Raw genomic sequence first — 26,855 nt, 5'->3', positions numbered from 1 at the left:
GTTGTGATTGTCCATGACTTTAGATTTACGTATCCAGTTATATTAAAGAGCAGAGACATTATATGTTATACGTTATTTCACTATGAACCACACAGGAGATAACCCATGACTCCTAAATACTTTTTCAAACTAACCTCATTGTGTTATATGTGGTTCTCAATCAAAACATTGGAATTTTTGGCTGAAATTTAAGACTTAACTTTCCGAATCCATGATTTCACTGGACTTCTAGTTATAACAGTTCCCAGCACCTTTCTTAACTATTCTGCAGTCAGCACACTTGAATTATATGGTAGTTTTCGCCGCGAGCGAGCATGAGCTGAAGAATTATAAGGGGCGATGAAAAAGGACATTTTTTCATCCTTGGATGGTTCTCTTCAGCAGTACTTGCCGAAAAACCTATAAGTGACTGAATCTGAAGGGAGTAACTGAAAATAATTCATCACTGGCACGAGTAAGATACCCATAAGTGATGAAAGCATGTGAACATCGCAATACATGACTAATTTGTTGACCATGAAGTTTTGTCTCACTGACCTAAAGATACCAGGATCACTTCTAAACCTGAAGGTTCCCGGTTCAACGTTCACTGTAAAGGTAAGTGAAAACCTCCGTGGAGACTAAGATAGGTCAAAACAGCTGTTCAGCTCTTTACGATTTTCACTGATTCTCAGATTGTTCCCAGTTTGTGATAAAAAAAGTGCATAAATACAAATATCAGCAACTACTAAAATAAACTAGATTTGTGTCAAAATAAGTGTCCAGTCAAGTTGTTGATCGTCACAACGAACGATGCCGAATCTGACAAGCACATTAAACAGCAGTAGGATAAACAAAACATTTTATAAGTTCATTTATACATAGAATAAAAGATGAGTTGAATATTAAATACTCCGCGTATGTTTTGATTAGAGTTTTCTGAATTACTAAAATGTATTGTAACAAAATAACCAAAATTACTCATAATTAATAGTTTACGCCATCTAGCAATTCGACCTAATCATTCAAATGAAATGTAAAATGTCAAGTTTTATTTGTTTTGATATATCTATAGTTGATATATTATTTTTTAATGATAGGTTTGACAAATAACCACTTTTTAATATATAGATTTTATTCACATATGTACTCAAGTTACTAAGATCATCTGTTAATTACTATATTGCATCCAAGGGAAATGTGTTGCATTGTCGGGCCTAATATAATTGTATTAAAATAACTAAACTACTAACAATTGATGTAAAATACACTAGAAGGCTTGGAAAGTTTTAAGTCACTTATATTCAATTCAAAAAATTAAGATAATGAGACTGGTTTTAGATAAATTATATAATTGCCACTTACCGAAGTGTGCTATGACAGTGTGTTTTAACTACCTCCTCAACATGCATCTCGGGTTCCTCTTCAATTAGCCCATCACCACCATCAACTAAAAAATTAAATATTTAACTAATTTCAGTGAAATAAATAAAAACCCAAAATGTATGAACTGTTGTATCTAGAAGACGCTGACCAACGTCACGTATCCCATCACCAATCGAAACCGTAATTGTAATTTGGTCTACTATTAATTCTATAGCTTAGTGTCAATTACACACCCAACCAGCATTATTGACTTTGAGCTAGCAGCCAAATTACTATTGGTCATCTATTCGCTAGCTCTTCTGTGTGATAAACTTTTGATTTCAGAAGTAGCAACCAGCCCCTACTATATTTACATTTCAAACAAAAGTGTTTTATGTACAGAAATACCAGATTGAACGGCACCATATGATGAAAAACTAACAATTACACATAAACAAACTAAAAGTGACTATGAGTCTGGGAGATAAGGAGTAATAGACTTGCAATAAATTATGAATAGTAAATCGTATTGCGGTAATTTATTGGTTAACCGAAAGCTTATAGTAAAAGGAATAAATATACATGAAAAACTATTTATTCAGTAATTATACAATAAAATTATAATTAATAATCAATCGAAAAACCAGTTCTAACTTCAGTAATATTCATCCAATTATAACATGTACTCAATAATTGAACTAGACAATTATTATTGATATGAGAAACAATTTTTCTTGTTAAAATAACAGTTACATTATAATACTTCAAAATGAAATTGATTACAATATTAGGTTGCTATAACCAAAATGAATGATTAGTTATTATCAGAAGGGGTTTGTGGAGATTTTTAGAAATTTTCACAGATTGAAATCATGAGTCAGTTGAAGCTAGACCACCATTGGAAACCTGGAAGCACTGGACGGCCGTTTCGTCCTAGTATGGGACTCCTCAGCAGTGCGCATCCACGATCCCGCACCACGTGGGGCTCGAACCCAGGACCTACTGGCTTCGCGCGCGAGCACTTAATCATTAGACCACTGAGCCGGCATGCAACGGTGTTAATGTCTAACTTCAACCAATCCACGAAGTTGCGCTTCAACTGACTCATGATTTCAATCTGTGAAAATTTCTAAAAATCTCCACAAACCCCTTCTGATAATAATCATCTGCTCACTAGTGACTGACTTCAAGAGATACTCCTGGAGTTCCAGTGGGAAGCCGTTACCAGTGGAGTACAACCAGGTCTGTTGTGAGATATCAGCTCACTGAAGACAATGGTATATGGTGGCGCAACTTCGTGGATTGGTTGAAGTTAGACATTAACACCGTTGGATGCCGGCTCAGTGGTCTAATGATTAAGTGCTCGCGCGCGAAGCCAGTAGGTCCCGGGTTCGAGCCCCGCGCGGTGAGCGGTCATGGATTGGTTATTAACTAATAAGAAAATAAAACATTTAATTTAGTAAATAAATCTATCTATTAATTCTAATCATGAAATTGTTAATACAATTAAAGTTGAATTTCTCTAAATATCAATGACAAACATAATTTATAAACGATATATACAGAATACTATACAGATATCCTATTCATCTACAGTTTCAATTCTAATAAGTTTAAATTAACTAGCCATTTATTTCTTAAATTTCAATTGCTAAATGCTTTTTAGTTTTATGTAAATTATGAGTAAAAGAATAAAAATATCAGTTATCAAGTATTATTTTTGAAGTAGATAAATGTTTCATCTCAAAAATAATTATTGTTTTGGTGAAGTTTTGTTATCTCAGCTGGATAGTTTGCTTCAGGTACCTTCATCGTTATTCTAAACGAAATCATCAGCACAAACTTCAGATAGAAGTCTTCTACTCCACCAAAATCATCCACCTGAGCTACAGATCTCTACCCTAATTCAAAGCAAAGAAAATATGGTCTATCAAACAGCGGTCAACTCTGATACATGTCACTCATTGTCGTCAATCACTGGTTAAAAATCGCTCGAACCTTTGCCAGACAGTCTGCATAGGCCTACATGGTTTAGTTCGCCTTTCGATGGTTTCATGGACTGATCTAAGTCCTTGGTTTGTCTCCCTTTACTTTTCTTCTACCCTATTCCCATAATAGATGATACCTCCCGCCGATGTAGGCGGTGGTTAAGTATATATACGCATGTCCTAACAACATCAGATGATGAAAACTCACAACCTCATTAATTGATTTGCCTTATTTACTTAGTACCCTATCCCTAACCTCGGTATTGCTCACTCAATAGTCCCAATATACACCACCTACCCTTCGAAAAAACCTATCGTCAAATAATAACAAACTTAAAAATATCCTTTGCTTTTAATTAGCCACGTTTCACGCCTATAAAGTCAAACAGGGTAAATTGGTGTTCATTAAGCCCGTACGTTGACGGACAAATAGACATCTAGTTTACGATTCGGGTGAAGTAAATTGATAAAAGCCAATCTAGCTTTTTGAATCTGTTAAAAGATTGTGTCAGATATTGACACACTACGATTGATGCGACATTCGAGGTACAAATATATTCTATCTATTGACAATTATCAAATGATATAAGAAAACTAACCTGATTCTATATCTTGACTTTCTTTATCATCACCTTCAGAATCACTTAGTTCCTCTAAAATGAAATTTCAAGAAATGGAAATCATAAGAAACATGGCGGAAATTCGATGGATTGTTTTCTGTCCACAGTTAAAAAACAATGTGATAATATTGTAGTTAAGACATAAACATATTAACAGTTGTAGTAACAACAATAACAACGATAATAAATAGTGAAGGAGGTTGACAACAATGATTTACTCATTAAAAGTGAATGAATCATACTAACAAGAGAGCAATATATGGAGCACAACACTAAGCTTATTATTGATTGGTGTCCACCTTTTAATTTACATACATATATACACACACAAAGCAGATTTTCAACCTGAATGCGTAAACATGTAAAAATACACATATGTACAATGTAAATCACAAGAATTATTCTTTTTTCAATAAAATGCACAATAAGTAATGAATTGTTTTTACAAAAACACCATTTACTAACTACTATTTTGCAAAACATTTTACTTTAAATTTGAACAGTTTTGTCTCCTGGTAAAAACCAAAAAGTTTGGACAAAAAATTGAGCAAACTAAGACTGAGAAGAAATCAATAGGAAATACGTTACTGAATAACTAAATAAGTCTTGATAAGTGTAATATGAAGATGTTATATCAAGTAGTGGAAAATATTTTTTTATCCGAGTAGAAATAAAACTCGATCAAAAGTAGTCCGGATTAAGTCACTTATTATAAAGTTTTGCATCTTTTTATTAGTTTAAGTAATATGATAATCTGAATTTTTACGATTTCATTTCACATTATACTATCACTACTATTCTCATTGCGTCACTAAACGGTTATGTTTTTTCAGTAGGTTGCCATAACAATAATAAGTGAATAAAACAGTTGTTCTAGTGAATGAATAAGCTTCAGAAAAAAGAGAAAAGTATTCTTGATGAGGTCATATTTTTCAGAATTAATTCTAAGAATTTTGGAAATACATGAATCACGTATCATAGCAGTTCAAACATATTTAAAATATTATGTACATTGATATAGCTACACTGTTTGACTACTGAATGATAACGCGTTTGTTTAATCCTTAATACTGGTCGAATTCTATAAAGTTACCATATTTAGTCCTTTGGTGTTGTTAGGACACTACGGATTTGTGGAAACAACTGAGATTGTAGAGGTGATTCCATCAAGAGTGAAGGTGTACCTTGTTAACGAATCCCTCACAGAACAAAATGTAAACCCACAGTTTCCTACCAACATCCTAACGGATATGAATATTTTATACAAATAGTCCCCTTTATCATCTTGAAGAGAGCAAGAACAAAGATTCTAACTGGCGGAATCTTCAAGATATGAATATGTCTATGCTATTATATATGGTAGCTCAAAAATGTGTTTATTCATATTTTAAAAATGATTCTTAAGATCAACAACCTAAGAAAAAATTGTGACATTTAATAACGTTTATTATTAATCTGAGTAACCATTCATATAAATCCCGTACATTGTTCTATTACATTATACTTGGTTACACATAACAAAGGCTTGTAGACTTTCATTATTCGAACTTTTTCAGTTCTCCAGAACTAAGAGTATGCAGTTTATTGTGTCGTGAATATATGAGAACTTTTATGCGACATGGTTTTACTGTATGGGACTCTTTAAACATTCCCGATGCCTTGAACTTAAAACCTATTTGGATAATTTGTATCAGAATAAACCTTACTTAAGTAATCTATCAGTTTGTTTCAGTGTCAAAATCAACTGTCGTTTCTTCCAACTGTGAACGAAAACTTTTTTGACTTAGGGAGATCACATACTATAACTACAAATTTTATTTAACTACGTAATAGTGAAATGTCCTTGCATTTACGAGATAATTACGTCAACATACTATAATTTTAATTAATATAGAATAGTTGAAATGTCTTTAACATTAGACACCTATTTCGTCCTATCTGGGACTCGTCAGATAATGTACTTGAGTCCCGAAGTTGATGTCTACTTTGAGATTCAAATTCCACCTATTCTATATAAACTTGTGAAAAAATAGCTATATCGTGGCGATCCACACAGCATGTACATTAAACGTCTAAGACTAATGAGAATCCAGCCAAAATATCAACAGCGGGATAATCCAAATCATTACAAATTAGGATTCAACTTTATTAATGTGAAAATGATCAATTTCTATCGATAATCTACGTATTGTTTCTCAAACAATACTTTTAACCGTTAAAATATTTAAGCACTGATATAATTTGTATACCCTGAACTATATTACAATGTAAATAATCAATATTACTAATCAGTTAATTAATTTACCAGCTAATTCAATCCATTCTTTATAACCCATATAATCTTGTTGTTCACGTTTTTCTTGTCTTTCTTTACGAAACAATAAGGTACGATCTATTTTTTCTTTTTCCTTACTGAATTCTCTGGAAAACAGAAATATACAATAACATGGGAGAAATAAGCTTACTTAAAGTATTTTTAAACTGTCAATACGATATTAGTTTCATTAAAAGCAATTAGTCCCTTTTATAAATTTCGATACAACAATGAGAAGACGGAGTTGATCTGAAATATGTGATGTATTTGCGCTATACATTTCCAACATTCTGGTCATACATATACACACATATATAAATTCAAGGTAAATTTAAACCCCTCTTATGTGTACAAAAACAATTTGTCGTAATCTTGAATTTACCTTGGTAATCCTTAAGTCATTCTATCGCCTAGGATAACGCGACAATTTCTTGGTCTTTCTATACTATGTAAAATTGTTTCTCCCCTTTGTTACTTTTTACTTGGACTTTCATTTAATTGACCATTATTAATTTTCATATAAAATACACTGACAAGTATATATGTGATCAGATTGTTCGAAATGTATAGCTCACATACATCACATTTTTCAGATCAACTCCGTTTTCTCATTGTTCTATCGAAATTAGTTTCATTCATTACTGAATGATATTAGCAAAATATATATATATAATAACATTGAAGAAATAAGCTTAATTAGAGTGCATAGAAAAATTACTGAGAAATCTGTTTTATTTTACTTTGGTATTATACAACAGTGAATAATCATGATTACATGCAAAAAATGAAGTTCAAATTATTCATGAATCGCTTGAAATGTAATTTTATGTTAGCTTATCATCTTGAAAAAATTCAGATTTTCCACTTCAATTGATTCATAATGACTTTACAATCAATATACAATGCCATCTGTGGTATTTATCTTATGAAAATGTCGTCTAAAATGTGAAAATCATGTCAGCATAGTAGCGTAGTTTCTATTTAGTTGTTTGTCTACAACTGTTGTTTTTTGTTTACAAAAAAATTGACCAACAAAAAGACCTATGTCAATAATTTGTGAATATTTCAATAGGCTATTGAATGTCCACATTTGTTTAGATTGGATAACAACATTTCAGTGATATGAAGCAGATTTTGTGCATTAAATGGAATTTTTCATTCAAATGAAGCATTCAGAAACGCCTATTTTTACGTTTGTTAAAAAAGACAACTACTAATAGTAGTTAGACAATCTAGGTAATAAAACAAACCTTCCTCATGATTTTTTATAAAGTGTTGTAAAGCGATTTGTAGAAAAAAACAAGCTCAATGATTTGATGTAACCTATGATAAATGTAGGCTTTGTAAGGAAGATTTTATACATATGTATATACATTTACAAAAATGAATACAGCTTTTAAAATTGAAATTGAAATCCATCTACATAAATACAGTCAGACTAGGAAGAATGATGTTGCCCGTTTCATCAAATATTACCCTATGAGATTATAAACTTAGAGTACTCCTAAACAGTTTTACTTATTTTAAGATTATTATTTGTAGAACAGAACTTCATTATCCGATTACTCTATTACTTTAACACGAAAATCCCGGTTTCTAAGACAGAAACTAATTTATCAAAAAAACATAATATTGTAAAAACAAGGGATTTTATAGTTAAACTAGACATGAGATTTGTCAATAAACTGAGAGATTTGATAAGATATTCAGGAAAATTAAAATTATTTCATTGTCAAAAATGTTACTCAAACACTAAATTTTTATCACAAAATTTTATTAACAATTTATTTTAGAACTCTCTATGTGAGATCAGTGATATGAACACATTTATAATCAGCTAAATTAAGTAAAGAAATAAAATCTAAATTAACAAGCAACTTAACCTCAAGGTGTATATTATTTATCTTGTCCTCAGGTGTTACCTTGTATTATTCTTTGATGATTGTTTACACATGTTTCACCTATTTGCATAACAATCACTTAAGGCTTTATGTCAAAATATACCTGCAAATATATTGAACTTATATAATTTTCTAATGAGTTAATTTTTCCATGTTTTAAAATGTACGTAGTTCTTAAATTCTGTCAATGTTGTTCACATTAAAAATCATATTTACTTCTATCTTGAATCAAAACGCCATATAATACAAATTTGTCATCATCTAATGACAAATAATTGTAAATATATAATTAATTACAATTGTCGAAATTTCGTCGAAATTTTTTAACTTGGTTATGCTCATAAATTATGAATACGTACAACCATTTGATTGATATAGACAATGAATTCAATACTAGACTGATAGGTCCTGAGTTATCATCTCCCGAGGAGAGATCGTGGATGCGCACTGCTGATTAGTCCCACAATAGGACGAAACGGCCGTCCACTGCTTCCAGGTTTTCCATGGTGGTCTATCTTCGATTGACTCATGATCTCAACTATTGAAATTACTATAATATCCACAAAAGTCGCTTCTAATATTAAAATATAATTGTTTGAAAATTACTTGGTAGTCGTAATAGAAATAAATTCTATCACATTAATTACATACCCGCTTAGTACACCAAGAACAAGATTCATAACGAAAAATGAACCAAGTAGAATAAGGGTTACAAAATAAATCCAAGGCCACCAGGAACCAATAGCATCAGACACCTATCAAATTAATTTTACAATAGATTTAGATAATTTAGCTAAAGAACAATATTTCAAATACAGCATGAATACTTCATTTATAATAATCATTTGAATTTGTCTTATTAATGATGAAAAACAAATATTATAATTTTATGAAAAATAAATTAAATAATTTGCTTCCGATTTCTCATCAACCTGATTATACTTTTACTGTGTACTCCAAAATGTTTTTTTTCTTGAAGTTACACAATACTTAAGAAACATAATTATATTATTCTATATCACAAAATAACAGAACAAACTATTCATTAAATGATTCTATCTGATTGTCATTCGTATTAAGCATGAGAAAATATTCAACTTACATAATACCCAGTACTAGTCCAACCTTCCATTGTAATACACACAAAAACAGTTAGCATAGAATATAGAAAATTATCAAAGCTAACGATACCACCTTCAGGACCAGTGTATCGTTCTCCTTCTTTGCCATACATATCTGCACAAAAATAATCTGGCCCAAGTTCACTGCATTTAAATCCCATTGATGATGTTTCAAATGTACATGGTCGAGGATTCGGCATCATCTCAGCTACAGGAATTTGTTGCACAAAAATTCTCATAAAAAACTTGAAATATATAATTTGTTTAAATTAAATCATTTACAATCAGAAATAATGTGACTAGGTTTTACCACTCTACTTGAAAACACCAATGCAAAAACTCAAGATTAGCAAATGTCATAGTATTGGTAAACATCAATTTATTTGAATTATTCAATTTTTGATTATCTGAAGAGTAACTTGATTCAAAATAGTTAATTACCCTTCAAAAACCCTTAATTGTCTGTATTTATTTTGTATACAATACATGACACAGCTAAAAAGTACTTCTTTAATATACTTTCACTTGCGAATAGGTAAATCCTAGTTAAATGATAAAGTATATCGATATTAAACTATACAATGTTGGACACCTACTTAAATCACGTCATATAGTCATCAAGTAGTAACCTTTGTCTCGTTCTTCTAGTCCCCTATGTTGACTTAATTTTGTGAATCGATTTGAAATGTAGTCACTTGTCCCAGTGATTAGACGCTAGACGTACTACATTTTGGCGTTATGGTCTGGAGATGAAAGAAATATTCATTGTGGCATCTAATAATACTAAATGTTTCATATTTAACACCATATGCTGATATATTGTAAAGGATTTTAACTTTCATTCCAAAACTAAAGAATCTTAGCAAAAAGTATAACTTATGGTGACTTCTTTTCATATTTCCCAACGCGGTTTTACTCATTAAATAACGTGTATTTTGGGTGTTTATATCCATAAACTTCGATGCGAAAACCACTGTATTATCACCACTTGGCTTCAGTAGTATTTATGTCACAAAAGGTTTTGAACTTTGCATGAAAACTAACGGGCAAATAATACACAGACTAGATATGACTTGTTGCTTAAAACAAGTGTAAAAGAGTGGAGCGTACGGTATTATCCACACATTTTAAAAATACGTGACCTAAAACGACTAAACCGTTCAACATTGACATACCTGATTACATGATGATATTTGTGTTTATTTCTTAAGAGGAACTTACGAATTTTATGTGTTGAATTTTTATAACAAGTTAGGTGTAATTTGCTCTGAAATAATTCAAGGCCAACAATTGCATAAACAATAATGACAAAAATTACAAGCAGTGCAATATGCAACAATGGAACCATGGCGGTAATGATAGAGTTGAGCACAACCTGAAGGCCTGAATAAAATTAATGGGAATTAAAATGTTATTAGATACGGTAAATATAATTGAAAATCAGAAAGAAAAATACAGTGGTTTTCAGACTAAAAGGAATTAACTGTGAAACAACACAAATTATTTGTGAACAAAACAAAACTAGTTAGATATTGTTCGATGAAAATTTCACAGTAAGATCATTTCAGAAGAACATTATCATTCCAGTGAAATTCGTATACCTTCCAATAGACCGAACTACATACAAATTGAGACTTGTAAAATCTTTAGATATTCTTATCTAACATAGCTCTGCTGTTAAACGAATTTCTGTAAAATTACCCAGTGTGAAACAGAACTATTATGTTTGAAAATGAAGAAATTGAAATATTTTAAGCTTGAAAAGTTACTGTCTTAATAAGTCAAACATCATTTGCGATTTTCCGGAAGTATAATAGAAGTTTAAAAGCTCTTGGTAACGTTTAATTTTTAAAAATTTCATATATATATATGCCAGATTAATCACTTACTAGGTAAACCAGAAAGTAGTCTCAACGGTCGTAACACTCGAAATGCTCGAAGGGCTTTTACATCGATATTCATATTTTCCAATGCTTTTGATGACAAACTAAAAGAACAAAATAGTCGATAAATTATTGTTACTACATCTTTTTTCCGTAGAAAACTATGAACGAATCTGCTAAACTTGAGTACATTATTCAGAACATTTTATTAAGTAATGAGTTCCTTTGATTTAGTACAAGTAGCACGGTAGCTTTAGATTCACTTCTATTAAAAACAGTTCAACTTGGCCTTTAAAACGTAAGTATATCATCGAATGCATGAGTATATTTTTAGATCATTTTGTAGTAAAACCCTAGAGAAAAGTTATCAAGACTGTCATTTGGGCACCGATCTATAGATTTCATGATGTACTTCAGAATATATATATATATATATATATATATATATATATATATATATATATATATATATTAATTTCTGTTAATAACTTTAACCAGGTATAACTCAAAGTACATTTAAGCCTTTCTTCGTTAAAATATTTTAAATTCCAATTAGAAACTTAAATTACTTGATTGTTGAATAAAATTTTGTTGAATATATGGGATGAGTGAAAAACAGCGAACACTGAAGACTATTTCATGATGGACTGTTATGCAGATTTTTACTGTGCATTTGTGTACCATTTAGATTTTAAAATTTTTATAATTTCTTAATTTTATACTTCCATTTAACTCATTAAAACTGTTGATATATGTTTTAATGGTCGTTAATTATTGTTAGTTGATTATTCACCTATTACTCAGCTCCGCATCATAGGTGAAATAGTTATCTACAAATTATGATTTCTAGTTTGTCGTGTCCAGTACTCTCGTAAATGATGCACATTATTATGTTAGTTTTTGATTTTCAATTTAGAACAGATTTATGCTCTTTGTATGAGATTTCTTTCAATAATAAGATTTTTTAAAACTAAGAAGGACTTTTAACATGACCATAAAGGTTCTACAAAATAAGAAAAACCAATTGAATCTGGATAAACTGCTAACATACCCAATTAAGACTATACTGAAATCTAGGACATTCCAAAAATTCCTTAAATAAGCATCTTGATGGAGGACGAATCCATAGGCAATAATTTTTAAAGCAGATTCAGTTGTAAAAATTATCACAAATGCAAGTTCAATTTTTTCCTACAAAAAAAGTGGAATATAAGAGTCCGTTTATACAAATAAATCCTCTAGACATGCTTAAAAACGAATGTTAGGGTTATATTTAAGGGGTGTTTTAGACGTCTAGTAGTTACATCGAATCACTAGAAGTATAATCATCGGAAAATTTTCTTAAGTGAGTAGGTAGTAACTATACGTGTTCAAGGAAAACTGAAAATCAGATACGCTATGTGAAAGTAACATAGTAAGCTTCAATTTGAAACTGTTTATACATGATATAATTCAATAATACGAAAAGATTATAATATTGATAATAACAATCGCTTTCCTTATAGCTATATGCTTGGTCACATACAACACATAACTACCAATTCAGAAGATATTTTATGCTTATATCTATTTTATTTATGTATTTTTGACTTCACTTGTTTTTATCCTATGATTTATTTGAACTCCAATATGGTTGCATTTCATTTCTTCAAAGTACGAAAGAGAAGTGAAGTACTGTAAATCACCGTGATAGCTTGAATTTTGTATAGATCAGCCCATGCAATATGTTGCAAAAGAGTGTAGTTATTATATGTGATTAATCAAACCAAATAAGTCCGAAAAACATGAAAATTACTTGCGACCCTTACAAAGTTTGAAAACGTTAACCTAAAATTTTGAGCAAACCGAATCATATATTAGTATTACAATACATTATTTCATTCATGTGACTCGAAAATAATTAGTGGTTAAACTGTTTTCAAATAGACGTCTTTGTAAGAGAGAGAGAGTAACATGTTCGCTTATTTCACCAATAATAATATAGTGATTCGATCGTTTCATATTTAGGCACATAGACAAAAAAATAAACTATGGTATGATGAAAACTTATTTGTAACTTAGTTACAATTTCAAAGTACACTGATGACAATTAAACCACTCATGTACATTTCAGCAGTTTAAAACTTAGATATTTCCAACAGTCTCAGTAACAAAGTGAAGACCGCTACTTCAGAACAGTTATAATTAATACTTATCGTTCACCTTACTTATCCGGATAAATAGGCAATACTATGCTGTTTTCTTTATATGCATATAAAAAAACTGGCACTTACCATAACTTGGAAGTTAAAAATCAAATTACATGCTTGTAACAACCAAAACCATATTACAATTAAAAAACCATACTTACCAAAACCTGATTTACGGCATTCGAATCTTCTCCAGGATAAGGATGATTGAATGCCAGTGCCAAACAGTTACATAATATCGTTGCCAATATAAAATATTCAAATGGTCTAACCAATATATATTATTAAGAAGCATAGTCATATATAAACATTATATATATATATATATATATATATATATATATATATATATATATATATATATATATATATATACTGATTAAGTAGTTTGGTGAGGACCATTTTAATTTCCAAAAGGTGTCTGTCAATAGTCGATCTCAGTACCATCGGAAACCAAAGAGTACAGCTACTTCGTTTTAATATGAAACCCTTCAGTATTCAATACTTATGACCCTAGAGAGACCAAATCAATAATATTAAAGTCTCTCATTTCATTTACGATCATCAGAACCAGTGTTTCAGATTTACAACTTCAGCTAATTCGTGAAACAGCCCAACTTATTTTCATTACAAATTGGCTGGTGACCTAAATGTGTATAAACAAACTGCAATGTAGTGTTTCTATTGCTTAATCATTCACCATGAAAAACTCAAAGATCTTGGATAAGCACCTATGGCGAATCCCATACTCAAACGAAGCAGCTCTACAGCCTGCTTAGTTTTCAATGGTGTTAAGATTGATCGATATAGAATACGTTCTACACATCTTAACTCTTAATTACTAAGTATTTTAAGCGTCTCTTAAAAATCCTTAATCACAAAAAGAATGTAATCGAACCTTTAGTATTTAAGAAATTAACTAGGTTGTCGATCACTGTTAAATTAAATGTTTAAATCTATTCATTGTTAGGCAATTAATTTGCTAAGTTTATCTCAGTTGTTCTTTACAACAAGTTTAAATTGGTAAAACATCTATGCTATCCAGTTCAAATGTATTCATGAAGGACATTTTTAAAATCATTTAATATATCAATTAAATAAAAATCACACTTTGATTTTAATTATAGACAGACGGATATATATATATATATATATAAGTTATGACTTATCACTTGGGAGACCATGTTTCTTTGGAGTTTGGAAAATATTACTAAAGAATACTTGAACCTAGTGATTTGCAAAAAGCAGTGTAATATATTTAATTACATAGTTAGATTTTGAATTAAAAGTTTTAGAGAAAATCGAAAAAATTAGATTATATCTGTCATGAAATCTAAAGCATCCGATATCTGAGCTAACTGATCATTATTATTATTTTGTCTAGTCAACAAAATCATTTACTTAAGCTGTACATTTGGATTTATTGTTGTTTTATAAATAACTAAGTATACAGGAAGATAGGAGAGATTGCACAACAAAATGCTTCAAGATTCAAAATATTAAATAGAGGTTGCATCCAAAAGAGAATTATCGCTGAATTTCCTTTATTTTTATTTAATGACACGTGTTAATTTAATTATTTTGTCTAGTTCCTAATACATATCAAGTTTAAATATGATTTGTTTACTGCAGTCTTAGAAGACATTAGTGTTTATCTGAATATTTTGGTGGTATCTCCTTTCAGTTTGATTAAAATGTGTTCGAATCCTTTACGGAAGTATCACATACAACAAGATTGTAAATGTACCTTGATTTATTAAAACTAACTAGCATGAAACCTAGTGTATTAAGCCTAGTCTCTAACCAGGTATCATTTCTAATATCATTTATTTCTTAACTAATTGGAATGATTTTTGTTTTTCTACAGAATATAATTAGAGCACTGAAATTAATCGGATTCATTTCGTTGAAATTCAAAGTTAATAAATAGAAATTGTAGAAGATTATGTAATCTAAGCATTATGATATTCTACGTTATATTTGAACTTTATAATTAAAACTCAGTACAACTGCAGTTGAAAACACATCTACCTTTGTGTTAGTGAAAATATTGTTTTATTAACTTGCTTATTTTCCATCATCTGATTTGCAGATCACCAGTTACATATAGCACATTGTAGTATGAAAATATTTCACAACTTAAAGTGTTGCCACAATTCTTAACATGAAGATTGTAACTTGTTTGCATGTATGAAATAACAAGGGAAACGAACATAATTTCGATTCCTTTATTTTTGATTCAGTATTTTGTTTATAAATTCATGTTTGTATTGGTTGCTTTAGTCTTCCTACTGATGTTTAAGACTGCAACTGACCCGTCTCTTATTGGCATATGTTCACCATTTACAGAACGCCTTGATATTACCATAAATCACATACATTGTAAGCAAAGACGGATGGTGGCTAGGAGTGGAATCTAGGACGCGATGGCGTTTGAAGCAAACAATACCGGGCTTGAGTCCCGGAGTAAATATCAAATATGGGATGCAGGTAAGCCCAGCTAACGAGTCCTGAATGGGACGAAACGCTCTTCCTGGATTCCACTGCTAGTCACCATTCATCACTGATTTCATTCATAAATTTTTCTGAATAAGAATTTGAAGAATAAATTTTTCCATAATTTGGAAGATGTCACGTATTCCATCTTCACTTAAAAAATGTATTTTTCAACATCGATCAGTGCATAGATGAACAAATCTGTTGTTAGGCCTGTTTGCATTTTATGCATCCCAATAGTAAATTCCTATTGGCTTACTATAATACAAAATCTTGTTTTCTCCAAACATACCTAAATGGTTTGTGTCCATAATTGCCTAGCCACAATCGTTGTTTGTAAAAATCGATTTGAAAGGAAACATGATTGAATTTGTTCACATGTGTTTAGTTCAGTAAGTGTAGATCACAATAATATACATATATGTATATACCAGTACAATTAGATAAGCATACAGGCACATATTTTGAACAACCTCACTTTGTGTTATACGTTCTGTGCACCATGGGTAAAAGAATTATTTCCATTCACCATACAAGATTATTGATTTATTACAAAAAAATAGAATGAAATAAGCTTTAATTTTACAAGACAATAATAATGACTTGGATTAACAAAATATTAAAAACCTCTGATCCTAAGAAGTCTAGATAATCCTAAACAGAAAATCGATTAATAGGATATTTGATCAAAAAAGTAAAATGAAACTATTTTGTCTGGCGTAAAAGACTTTCAATAAACATATTGATTATTGTTGAATCTTTCTGGAACTAAATTATAAACAATTATTTGTACCTGAATAACTAAACAATGTGCAGTTAAGCTCCAGACAAACTGACACATTTTTAATCAGAAGGGTGTTTATGTGTATTTGTTCACATGCGGAAAATCCAACAAACAACTCCAAAATAAAGCTTTTCAAAACACAAAATAAGGAGTAAACTAGCTTACAAGATAATCACCAACACTGAATAGTCATACGCTGATTATAGCGTAGTACATATTCAACTGACTGAAGTGAAGTGGTTATGTCAATTTGTCAAATAATTAAACCTACAAATCACATTATTCAAATTATTCAAAATTAGAAAGCAAAAGTCTTTAGACACCATGAGCTTAGACCAGCTGATTGCGAAAAGGCAAGGTTCATCAAAGCTCAACTCTTTCTCGACTAACTCTAAACCATTTATGCCCTAGAAAAATACTATTTACACTACACTGGTTGAAAAAACTCTATTAACATCGTGACCAACGAGTTATCTAATGAGTGAATTCTGATTAAGCTGTGGGACATGATTCGTTTTATCCAACAAGAAACTGCCGTTGTACCTAAAACTGGTAATTTATTACGTAAAGTTATTTGAATACAACTAAATAGGTGAGCAAAGTAAAACTATAACAAGCTTATAAAATCTTGGTATATTTGAACTGTGACCACACTGGAATCCAGGAAGCGCATTTCATCCCACTTGGTACTCGTCAACTGCATACATCTGAATCCTAGTGGTCATAATTACAGTCACACTTGAACCTACTACCTATATGTTTAAAACTGATCGTATTATCTACTGACCTTCTAAGTCGAGATGTCTGTAACAAAACGTAATAATCAGGCATCCATAGAGGATGCGATTGTGCCAAGAAAGACTGACAAGATTTCAGTCCTGAAAATCAATAATGGTATAATGCAATCCTCTGCGAATAAATTTATAAAGTTGGAATAATTTATTAGTTTCAACGATAATCTTTTTTACTTCAAACTGAATTCAGTGTTATTATATAATATGCATGGTAGATGTTTACCAACAAGAAGCTATACAGTCTATATAACATTTAATATATAAATAAGCTAAAGACAAGTCCTTTTACATCTATTGAGAACAAGTGTATGAATTAAACTGTAATCATAAATCTACAACTTGAAATGAGTTTTGTGTGATCCCATAATATAATATCAGCATTGAAATACACAATTAATACAATAACAATTTATCACTTATTCATGTCTTGTTGAAATTATATTCAACTAATATCCATTTACTGGTAAGATATGATGATATTGATGAAACACCTTTATAAAATCCAGTAAATTCTCTATATATTTAACGAGCAAAAATAAAGATTGAAAAGTTACTTAGTAATGTGAAAGATTATCCTAAATACTGTGATGAGTAATTCTAAATGCGTGGTAGAATTGAAACAAGTAGAACATTCTCATATCAAAGTAGAATATGATAGTGTTCCTCTTAATGAATACACAATATCGTAGCTATTAGGACCTTTTTTCCAAATTTACATTGTCACTGGAGAAATTCATGATTTTTAAACCAAATAGACACTGGTACATAAAAAGAGTTCATCTGTTAGCATTAACGGCGACAGAAGACAAATTTCACAACCATATATCTCGGTTATTTGGATAAGAAAAACCATACTTAATCCATTAAACAAATTCAAATCTACTAAAACAAAGGATACCGTGCATCCACTATACATATACAAACTCTTCTAAGAGGATTTTTCTTTGTCATCAAACATAATGAACGATCTGTTCGAAATTGAGGACAAAGCTTTTTTTTCTTCACCTCACCACGTTCTTTAAGAGCAGCAAGCGCTAAATCAGCTATGAGGGGTTTGTTGCTTTGTAGAAATGCATTTCCTCCTGAACCTGGAGTGCCCCAAGGATTTTGCCCAGGTGTTGGGATCATGTTAGTAAAAGTTTAAAGCTCTGATTTCAAGTTGACCCTACGCAAAAGACAGATAATATAGAAATGTAAGAAAATTTTCATAAAATTTTCATTTAAGTTAACAGAATAGAAATACTTCTATACGTTAGTAAATATAACACGATGATAAGCCTTTATTACGTAACATGAACATGTTAACTAAACTTCGTTAAATAATCTAATTTTGTATGTCTATGTTTCACCCATGGTAAAACAGTTCAATAAAAAATAACGAATACATCATTTAAATGGAAGACGATGATAATCGATTTCTTACTAAAATATTAAAAAAACATATAGTATTACTTAAACAGTGATTTGTAGAAATTTATTTAGGCTTACCCAAACAGGTGAGTAAATTATTAATTAAGCTAGTTATCTGTAGATTAGACTAATAGATTAATTTCCCTCTAGAGATGTAAAGTATTCTGTGAGGAAACACAAATTAGAATATAGATCTTCTCTCTCATTTCAGTCTAAACAAACAGTTACGTGAAAAAGGTCGAATACATCAAAAAATTTCGTTTGTAATTAAGAATTTACACGTCGGCATTTAATCACTTCAGTGTATGGTGCACTAAAAGATAGAAACTAGAATACGGCAGCTGTCCAGGTCACGTTAGGTTATAGCGGTTTTCCCAGTGAAATCACTTTTGTACGTGAACTTTTAAAGAACGTTTTGGTCGACTGTAAATGAAAAAGATTGCTTTATTTAATTAGAGCTCAAAAGTCAATTGTTCAGATCATTCTGTCACTGGATACTGAACAACATTCAAATTATAATAATCATATACAACAAGAAACATTAAACTATTTCCAAGCACACTGAATTTTAAAATTTTGGATTTACACTGACAATCGGTCATCATTACTCTCCACAGGTTACAACAAGAAGTAAAAACTCGAATGATTTGCAAGAGGGAAAATCTAGCGAGTCTTTTTATTTAAGCGGTAAATAGAATTGCGATAGATAATTATGTTACTTATTTTTATTTGCAGTTAAACATGTAGACAAAGGTAAATACAATGTTACATTAAAACAAAGAAATACACAGTCTGTCGGGTAATTAAATGTTCACCACTTCAGGAAATTGTGATTAAAGAGTAGGTGTTATCTGATGAATCTAAAAAGTGGAAAATCAGTTAGTGATGACCGCTTTTAATTGTTAGAATTTTCTCAAAGAAATTGAGATACTGAAATCCGAAACTATACATTACTTCGAGAATCAGAACTATATTTAATTTTTATCATTCGACATTATTCGTAGTATCATTTAAGTGCCAATGATGGCCTGCTTCCTTATTGATCTTTATCATTCACTTGAAGACTTTATGGTAGGTACTTCTTAAAATTTTACGCAGATCTGTAACTTTACAACCCAGGTTTTTCCAACCGTTCGTGTTGTAGTTTCAGCTCGCATTTTTATCAGTTTGATTTATCTTTGTCTCTCCACCAATCCTTCTCGTTAAGTTTCTACTTCTCGATTCTTTTAGGTATGACTATTTAAGTAGACACACTCTAATGATACACTGCATGGAACTCTTCTTATTTTAGGAAGTGAGTAAGCGGCAAAAACTAGGTTTTACAGAGTCCTTCAAGCTAACTCAAACCTATTGGAGAAATACAAGTATAAGAACCTATTGAAATCTTACGTAATAGACTCCGAATGATATGAATACGAGTCGCTGAACGGAAAGAAATCATGATGAAGCTAATGCATAACAATATCAAACCAATTTTGTAATAAATGGAACCTATTAGAGCTGGCAAAATACACATGCAAAAACGTCTAAGTTGGACGACAAAATTGTTGATAGTCTTCGATAATCCTTAGAACCTTTTACAGCAAAGTTCGCTGACATATCTCTACAATTTTGACCACTATACCCTATACTTCATAGCCAACCAATAATAGTTGTTTTAGTTCTTACAGTAATACCTCTACAGCCTCAAACGAAAACCCTCCTCAAAGAATAAAGATACACTGTAGTCTATTCTTGATGTTTGAAAATAGTATCTCAATCCCTGCACCGATGATACTCCTAATGAGCTTTAAACAAATACTTTATGACAATAAAAGTGTACGATAAAGATAAAAATAATCGTATTAATCGTATTTATCTGAATATCGTCAGTTGGTAGAATCCTCACAAAATTATTCCGCACTTTATATGCACTAAAATAAGAGGTCATTCCTAATCATTAATGCGGAATATTCTTTGTACTCAGCTCTAATAATAACACTGTCTTGCCTGATTAAAAAACATGTATACTTAAACATATTTGTGGACAAAGTTCAACGTGGGACAATTTAAGCTTTTTATGGTGTAGATCAACCAGATATACGTTATTCCATACAACCTGTTGAGGGTTTTATCACACTTCAATGTTAAGTTAGACGTCTGTTCAATTTTGTGGATATTACATCAATCCATCTAGTTTAAACACAGAAATTATGATGAGCTGAAAACAAGTGAACATCTCTATCATTCGAAAGTCCTTTTCTTTGTATCAGTTTTTGCATATAGTATCGACATGGTGCAAGTACTAATGCGACTCGTCAGCAATTTCAGTTTTGTGAAAAACTATATTTTGCAAGTTGTTTCTACACTAAATCATCGTATCCATCGACATGGCTAAAAATAGCACACAGCAGCTAACGATAAAATAAATTTAAAACAAAATCAAGCACTTCCTATAAGCCTTTAACAAAGTTGTTGTTGAAGAAAGATAGGGTGTGTAAGTGGTTAGCACTGAATACTGTTAAATAAAAGTATTATATTGACGTCAGCAGCATGCTAGTTATCCTTCATTTTTAATCCACTCCGTGTACCTTTAATGCACAGAGTTACGTTCAGCATCATCAATCAACAAATCAATAGTCGTTCCTTTTTACTCATTTTCTGTCTTCAAATTACCATATCAGTATGATTTACTGCCTGTGCTTAAACCAAGTAATCAATATCAATATTCTTTAAAGTTGGAAAGTACAACAAAATCATCAGTCTGCTGTCAAACTTTAGAATTGATTTCACTAATTACAGCTTAGGATCAAAGGCTGCAATACATCAGAAGCGTGTCATCATTCGGGTCAATTTAACTGACAATAATTTCCTACAGTTTGACGGCGAAATCTCCTGAAATACCTTTTTTAGTAACATCAATTAACACTTCACTAGCCTGAAATTTTTATTGGATGGTTTAATACAAACTAATTTATGGAAAACCATAAAAAGATAAGATAATTGATGCTCAGCAAGTATTGTAATCCACTTTGTAGGCTTTTTCAAGGTACAGCAACGAGAAACCACAACTGAATATCGAAAGTCTAAGGTGTTACATCAGCGTATCATAAAAACCATTGCAATGAAGTCCCAAGTTAAGATATAAATCATTTGGGTACTCAGCCTACACTTCCTTTATTGTTACTACTAATTATATAGCTATAATAATGACATTAAACTCACCGTAACGCGTTTTTAAATCCAAATACACATGTACGTTGTGAATATAAAGTCTGGAATTTAGCTCGGTTAGTTGTTCAAAGACGACCACAGCGTTCTTCTTTCATACAGACCAGGTCATCGATACCTACAGTTTCAAAAGAATCTCATATCAACTATACATTTTGCATAAACCTTTAAAGTGTACCAAGTTGCTTTTAATAGTAGGTATCTGGAAATTCAAGGTATACCTTTAGTCCTAATTTGCTTGGAAAGAAGATTTCAATTTTTGTTTCCACAGTATTAGAAAACGATAAATTACCTAAATCGATATTAGTCTGGGTAAGCATAAGTACAACAAGTTGCCATGAGTTTTAAATCAAATAATTCAATATCTTGGTGATTTTACATATACGAAATAGTAAAATCAGCACACTTCTCAACCTAAACATACTAGGACCAATCGATAAAATGGTCTGTGACCTCAAGATAAATTCAACCGAAAACCATAGGCTAGTAAGAGGTATTGATAACAAAAACCTTTATATGGATTTGTTCCATCGTTGAAGAAATCTAAGTACAATTTCTAAAGTACGACACAAAGAAAAAATCTCACTGAATTACAAAATATCGAAAAATGATGTGACGACACGCTAGGAAATCATGTTTCCGTGAAAAAAGACAGATAAAACATTCGATAACCAACTCATTTATTTTAAAATTTGAAGAGGGTTTATCGTAGATGTAACAAACTTCAAAAGGAATGTATGGAGGATAAAGAAAAGATTATCCAAGAAATAAGTGTAAAGAAATAACCCATTAATCATATCTGCTGTTTGTATGTTACACTCCGTAGCTACTCCTTTTTGTGTTGCACTGAGGATATTTTCGCCAGGGTATTTTGTAATTGGATCGGAAATAAAAGTAACGATTAAAACATAACAGTAATTTTTAATATTTGAAATAGAAAAAGCACATACTATAAAGAAATAAATTAAAAACAAGAATGTTCCTTTACTTAGGCTGTAACTATACCAAAACGTCGCCCTCATGTTCTTAAAATAAAGCAACTACAGTATTTTTGGCGTTCTTAGAAATCACGTTAGGCAGCTTAACCAAAGTACTTGCCATAACATGCACAGCCTATTAGTGACAAAAGTTTCAGGACAAGCCCATAGAGTTCACTACATGACCATGAATTCAAAATCGCACATCATAGGTATAAAATACAGTTAATCCAACCAATTTCGTTTGTAATGCGAGAAATAATATTCTAGACACATGATAATTTCACAAACATTCTCTAAGATCATTCATTAATATGAAAACCAGTTTATTAAACCCCTGCTCAGGAAAACTCACATTTGTTTAAGGATTCGCGCTAACAAAAAACCCAATATTTCGGGGCATTAAAACAAACACGGCATTTCGAAAAAACGATTGAAAATGACATGTAACATGAGATATGTTAGCCAATAAAATACCTCATTCTTATAAGATGTTTGTACATAAGTTAATTCCTTTATTGATTCTGTTAGAAGAACCCGAACTATATATGTCCTTAACACATGTTTACGTATTAGCAAATCAAGTAATATGACTACCCTTTATTTTGAGCACATTTGAATCGAAGGGCTTGAAAAATTTTACGACTGTCCTCCTTATAATGATACATAAGTACGCACATGATTTTTCACACACTACTTGATTCTGTGTGCCTAATGGTCTGCGATCATATTAACTGGTAAAGCACTTTGGTTAGAGCAAGTTTGTAAGGCAAGAAAACAATACTTAAAATGGAAGTTTCCTCTCTGAAATATATAGTTTTTGAGTTGCTTTCAGACGGTGTAATGTTGAGCTTCAAGTAAAGTTAAATTATTCAGGTTCGCCGAACCAATCAGTATGTTGATTTAGTCAGCTCTTATCCTTCTATAGCAAATTAAGAGTGAAATCACATGATGAGCTCTGTCTATATTTTTTAAATGTGTTGTCAGTAAACCTTTGAACTCATTTCAGGTTATTAACATTCTAGGTAGATTACCATATCCTAAATTCCAACTCTAATCATTTCTTAATGAAAGGTTGATTGAAGGATTAGCAACCCTCAGGTAAACAACGCGGAAACCAAAATTCATAATTGCAAACGGCTAAATGTCATTGAAAGGTTATGAATTGTCTAAACAGTCTTCAGATTATAGGCTTTCAGAGCGAAAATGAAGAATACCAAATCGAAGTTTAAGATCAAACATATGCATAAATCAAGTTCAGAAGTTGGACGAAGAAAACAAACTAAAAGCTCTAGTTGTCAACCACCCAAGTACTTTGGGTTTTTCCCTTAACAAATGTGATGCACTTTTTTATGTGTTTCAAGATGTGAATAGATGGAAGTTAAAAGAACCTCAGGAGTCAATAGAACGGATGGATTTTGACATTAGAGGGTTTATGAGATCTCTATGAACCCTGGCCAAGTCATTAATCAGTGGATTACTGATTATTCATCGAGAAGCCTATTCACCTAGTAATCCTGTCAGGATAAGCCGGGTTAGGTATTAACTTCTATGTGTTAGTTAGATGCAAGCCAGTGGGCTGCACCGTTCCCATCCAACCATAACTTAGTACACACACATCGGTGAACTGCAATTGTTTGTGAATTTCTCTGTCACCCCAATCACTGATGTCTATGTTCATTCACAACAAAGCCTAGAATACGTCACATGCTAGCCATTGATAATAAAAACGACGGTAAGCGTTTATCTACAAATATTATAATTTCAGGATGTTGTACTCTCCAATCGTTCAGTAGCAATATGTTTCATTGAGGCTCTATTTACAGTTGACTTTATATAAAATAACCTTACACAGTTTATTGTCGTCTACGTACATAAAGACATATGCAATATGAATTTCGATATGGTGATTAATAAATATGCAAAATCGTAAGAATTCCCGGACCCCTGTAGTTAATGCACCTCAAATTATACCCGTGTTGATTTTGACAAGGAACTGTCCCTTATTTAGGCATTTCTTTGCTGAAAACTGGGTGTGTGATTCTATTTAATTCTAATAATGTCTGTGACTAGTGACATTACATCAAATCTCAATGGATCATTCAGAAAGTAAGTAAAATTGCATCACTGAGTTCACGATTGACTCCTCAGTCACACTGACGGCAGATAATGTAAAGTGATAGAATGACACGTGCCTCGCGCTTTCTCCAAAATGTGGCATCATCGCGGCTCGAGCCTATTCCACAGAAATGTTCATATGACAACCAAAGTTGTTCGGCATAGTCGGGTGGAGAGATATGCTTACATAATAAGAGATGTAGTATAAAAATTTCACCAAGTATACGGAAGAGGTGTCTTTCACGAAGCGTTGAGACGTACTCTGGTGACAACGCTCATACATTCGCTTACTTATCCTCTACTCCATGCACCACTAAGTCAATGAACTTGACAGAAATAAACAACTATCATAACTAATTTCCAGTGATTTGCTCTTTTGCGTCCGTTCATAAGAATAATTTAACTTGAACTCCAATTTAATATGTAAATGATCACGCGGGAGCAGACGATGAAAACTTTTTGACATTCCCCTTGTCAGTCGTTCGAAAATCAAATAATGGATCTAATAATTTTTTGACAAATAAAAACTTACTTGATTCTCTACACAATGAGATTATTGATAACAACACATTACGAATTCGTCATAAACATGATTTTGTCGTATTGCAGCTCCTGTATGTTTTGAAGGCCCAACTAAAGTGGGAAAAATAACAAGCGGACACAATATGCATGTTGATTAATACCAATGTACCTAAAAGTATGTGCTTCACTTTTCAGTAGCATGCTACTATATTCACGAACCATCGACGACTTCAATCTCGTGACTCCTTAATGATCTCTACAGTATAATTAATTCGGGATTAGAATACGATTCGGGCACTATCTTTCCCGCCCCCAAAGTCGAAGCGTCAACAATATAAATGATACTCACAAACGTGAATGCTGACCCCCACTTATAACACTAGTGTAGATACTCCTACCACCATAAGCTGGAAATCAGCTCATTCCTGTTCACTACACCTGCTTAAAACTCTTATGATGGCAATTTGTAATAACCATTAGAAATAAGAAACATCCAACTCATATGTGCTAAATGAAAACATGCTATGTAAATTCCTGCATTTTCCATTAAAAAGACGATATAACCAATACTAAGCGTTATGAAATTCACTCCATAAACTGGCACTGAGACTTAAGAAACCAATAATAATTTATAGAACTTATGAGAATAATGCCACTTCGAATTGTCAGACTTCATATTGTAGATCACCAACGTAGATGATCTATGTCGAAATGATTGGAGGCCTACTCGAGTTAGACATGAATGGTGTGACGAACCAACTAACGTCGAAGTCACACCTCGTGGTCAACACCTTACGTGGACTACCCCCATTGACGTAACAAGGTACTATAGATGCTTTGAAGACTGTACAACACAAAGGACGTTATTACAGAAATATATTAGTTAAAGTAGATACAAGCGAAAGTAAGACCACTGCCGCATGGGCCAGTCCATGGCGTATGATTAACTAATGCGCGTTGCTTGTACATGACCTTGGCAGGGAGCGATGATCTGTTCGACATTCAGTGATCCAACTGCCGGATGATTTGGCTAGGGCTCAGTGACATTTCACTGGCCCTACAATACTCCCCACCAGATTCAGCGGCCGTTTGAATCGGTACCAAACATGTTGGGAGCAGTCGCGCGCCAGAGAGTGCCAAACGAATATTATAAATTCTTCAGGTATTGCTTATCTGTAAAAGAA

The 26,855-nt window shown here is 31.7% G+C and overlaps 1 protein-coding gene across 1 annotated transcript in view; it reads right to left on the bottom strand.

Annotated features, from left to right (window-relative positions):
• Positions 1-23,422, bottom strand: part of CACNA1C_2 (Voltage-dependent L-type calcium channel subunit alpha-1C) — a 69,398-nt gene extending 45,976 nt beyond the window's left edge. Inside the window, exons 1-12 of the mRNA XM_051214343.1 lie at positions 22,220-23,422; positions 22,049-22,172; positions 18,333-18,599; positions 13,522-13,627; positions 12,223-12,362; positions 11,178-11,275; positions 10,510-10,671; positions 9,270-9,496; positions 8,819-8,922; positions 6,258-6,373; positions 3,932-3,985; positions 1,345-1,429 (exon numbers count right to left, since the gene is read on the bottom strand). Coding sequence (XP_051073556.1) covers positions 1,345-1,429; positions 3,932-3,985; positions 6,258-6,373; positions 8,819-8,922; positions 9,270-9,496; positions 10,510-10,671; positions 11,178-11,275; positions 12,223-12,362; positions 13,522-13,627; positions 18,333-18,562 — 1,322 coding nt within the window. The 5' untranslated portion in view covers positions 18,563-18,599; positions 22,049-22,172; positions 22,220-23,422. The remainder of the gene's footprint in view (positions 1-1,344; positions 1,430-3,931; positions 3,986-6,257; positions 6,374-8,818; positions 8,923-9,269; positions 9,497-10,509; positions 10,672-11,177; positions 11,276-12,222; positions 12,363-13,521; positions 13,628-18,332; positions 18,600-22,048; positions 22,173-22,219) is intronic.
• Positions 23,423-26,855: the final 3,433 nt, after the last annotated feature.

Source organism: Schistosoma haematobium, chromosome 1 (genome assembly GCF_000699445.3).
Source record: "Schistosoma haematobium chromosome 1, whole genome shotgun sequence".
NCBI classification, from domain to species: Eukaryota; Metazoa; Platyhelminthes; class Trematoda; order Strigeidida; family Schistosomatidae; genus Schistosoma; species Schistosoma haematobium.
The sequence above is the reverse complement of the archived record's forward strand: the minus strand, read 5'-3'. Positions and strand labels throughout refer to the sequence as shown.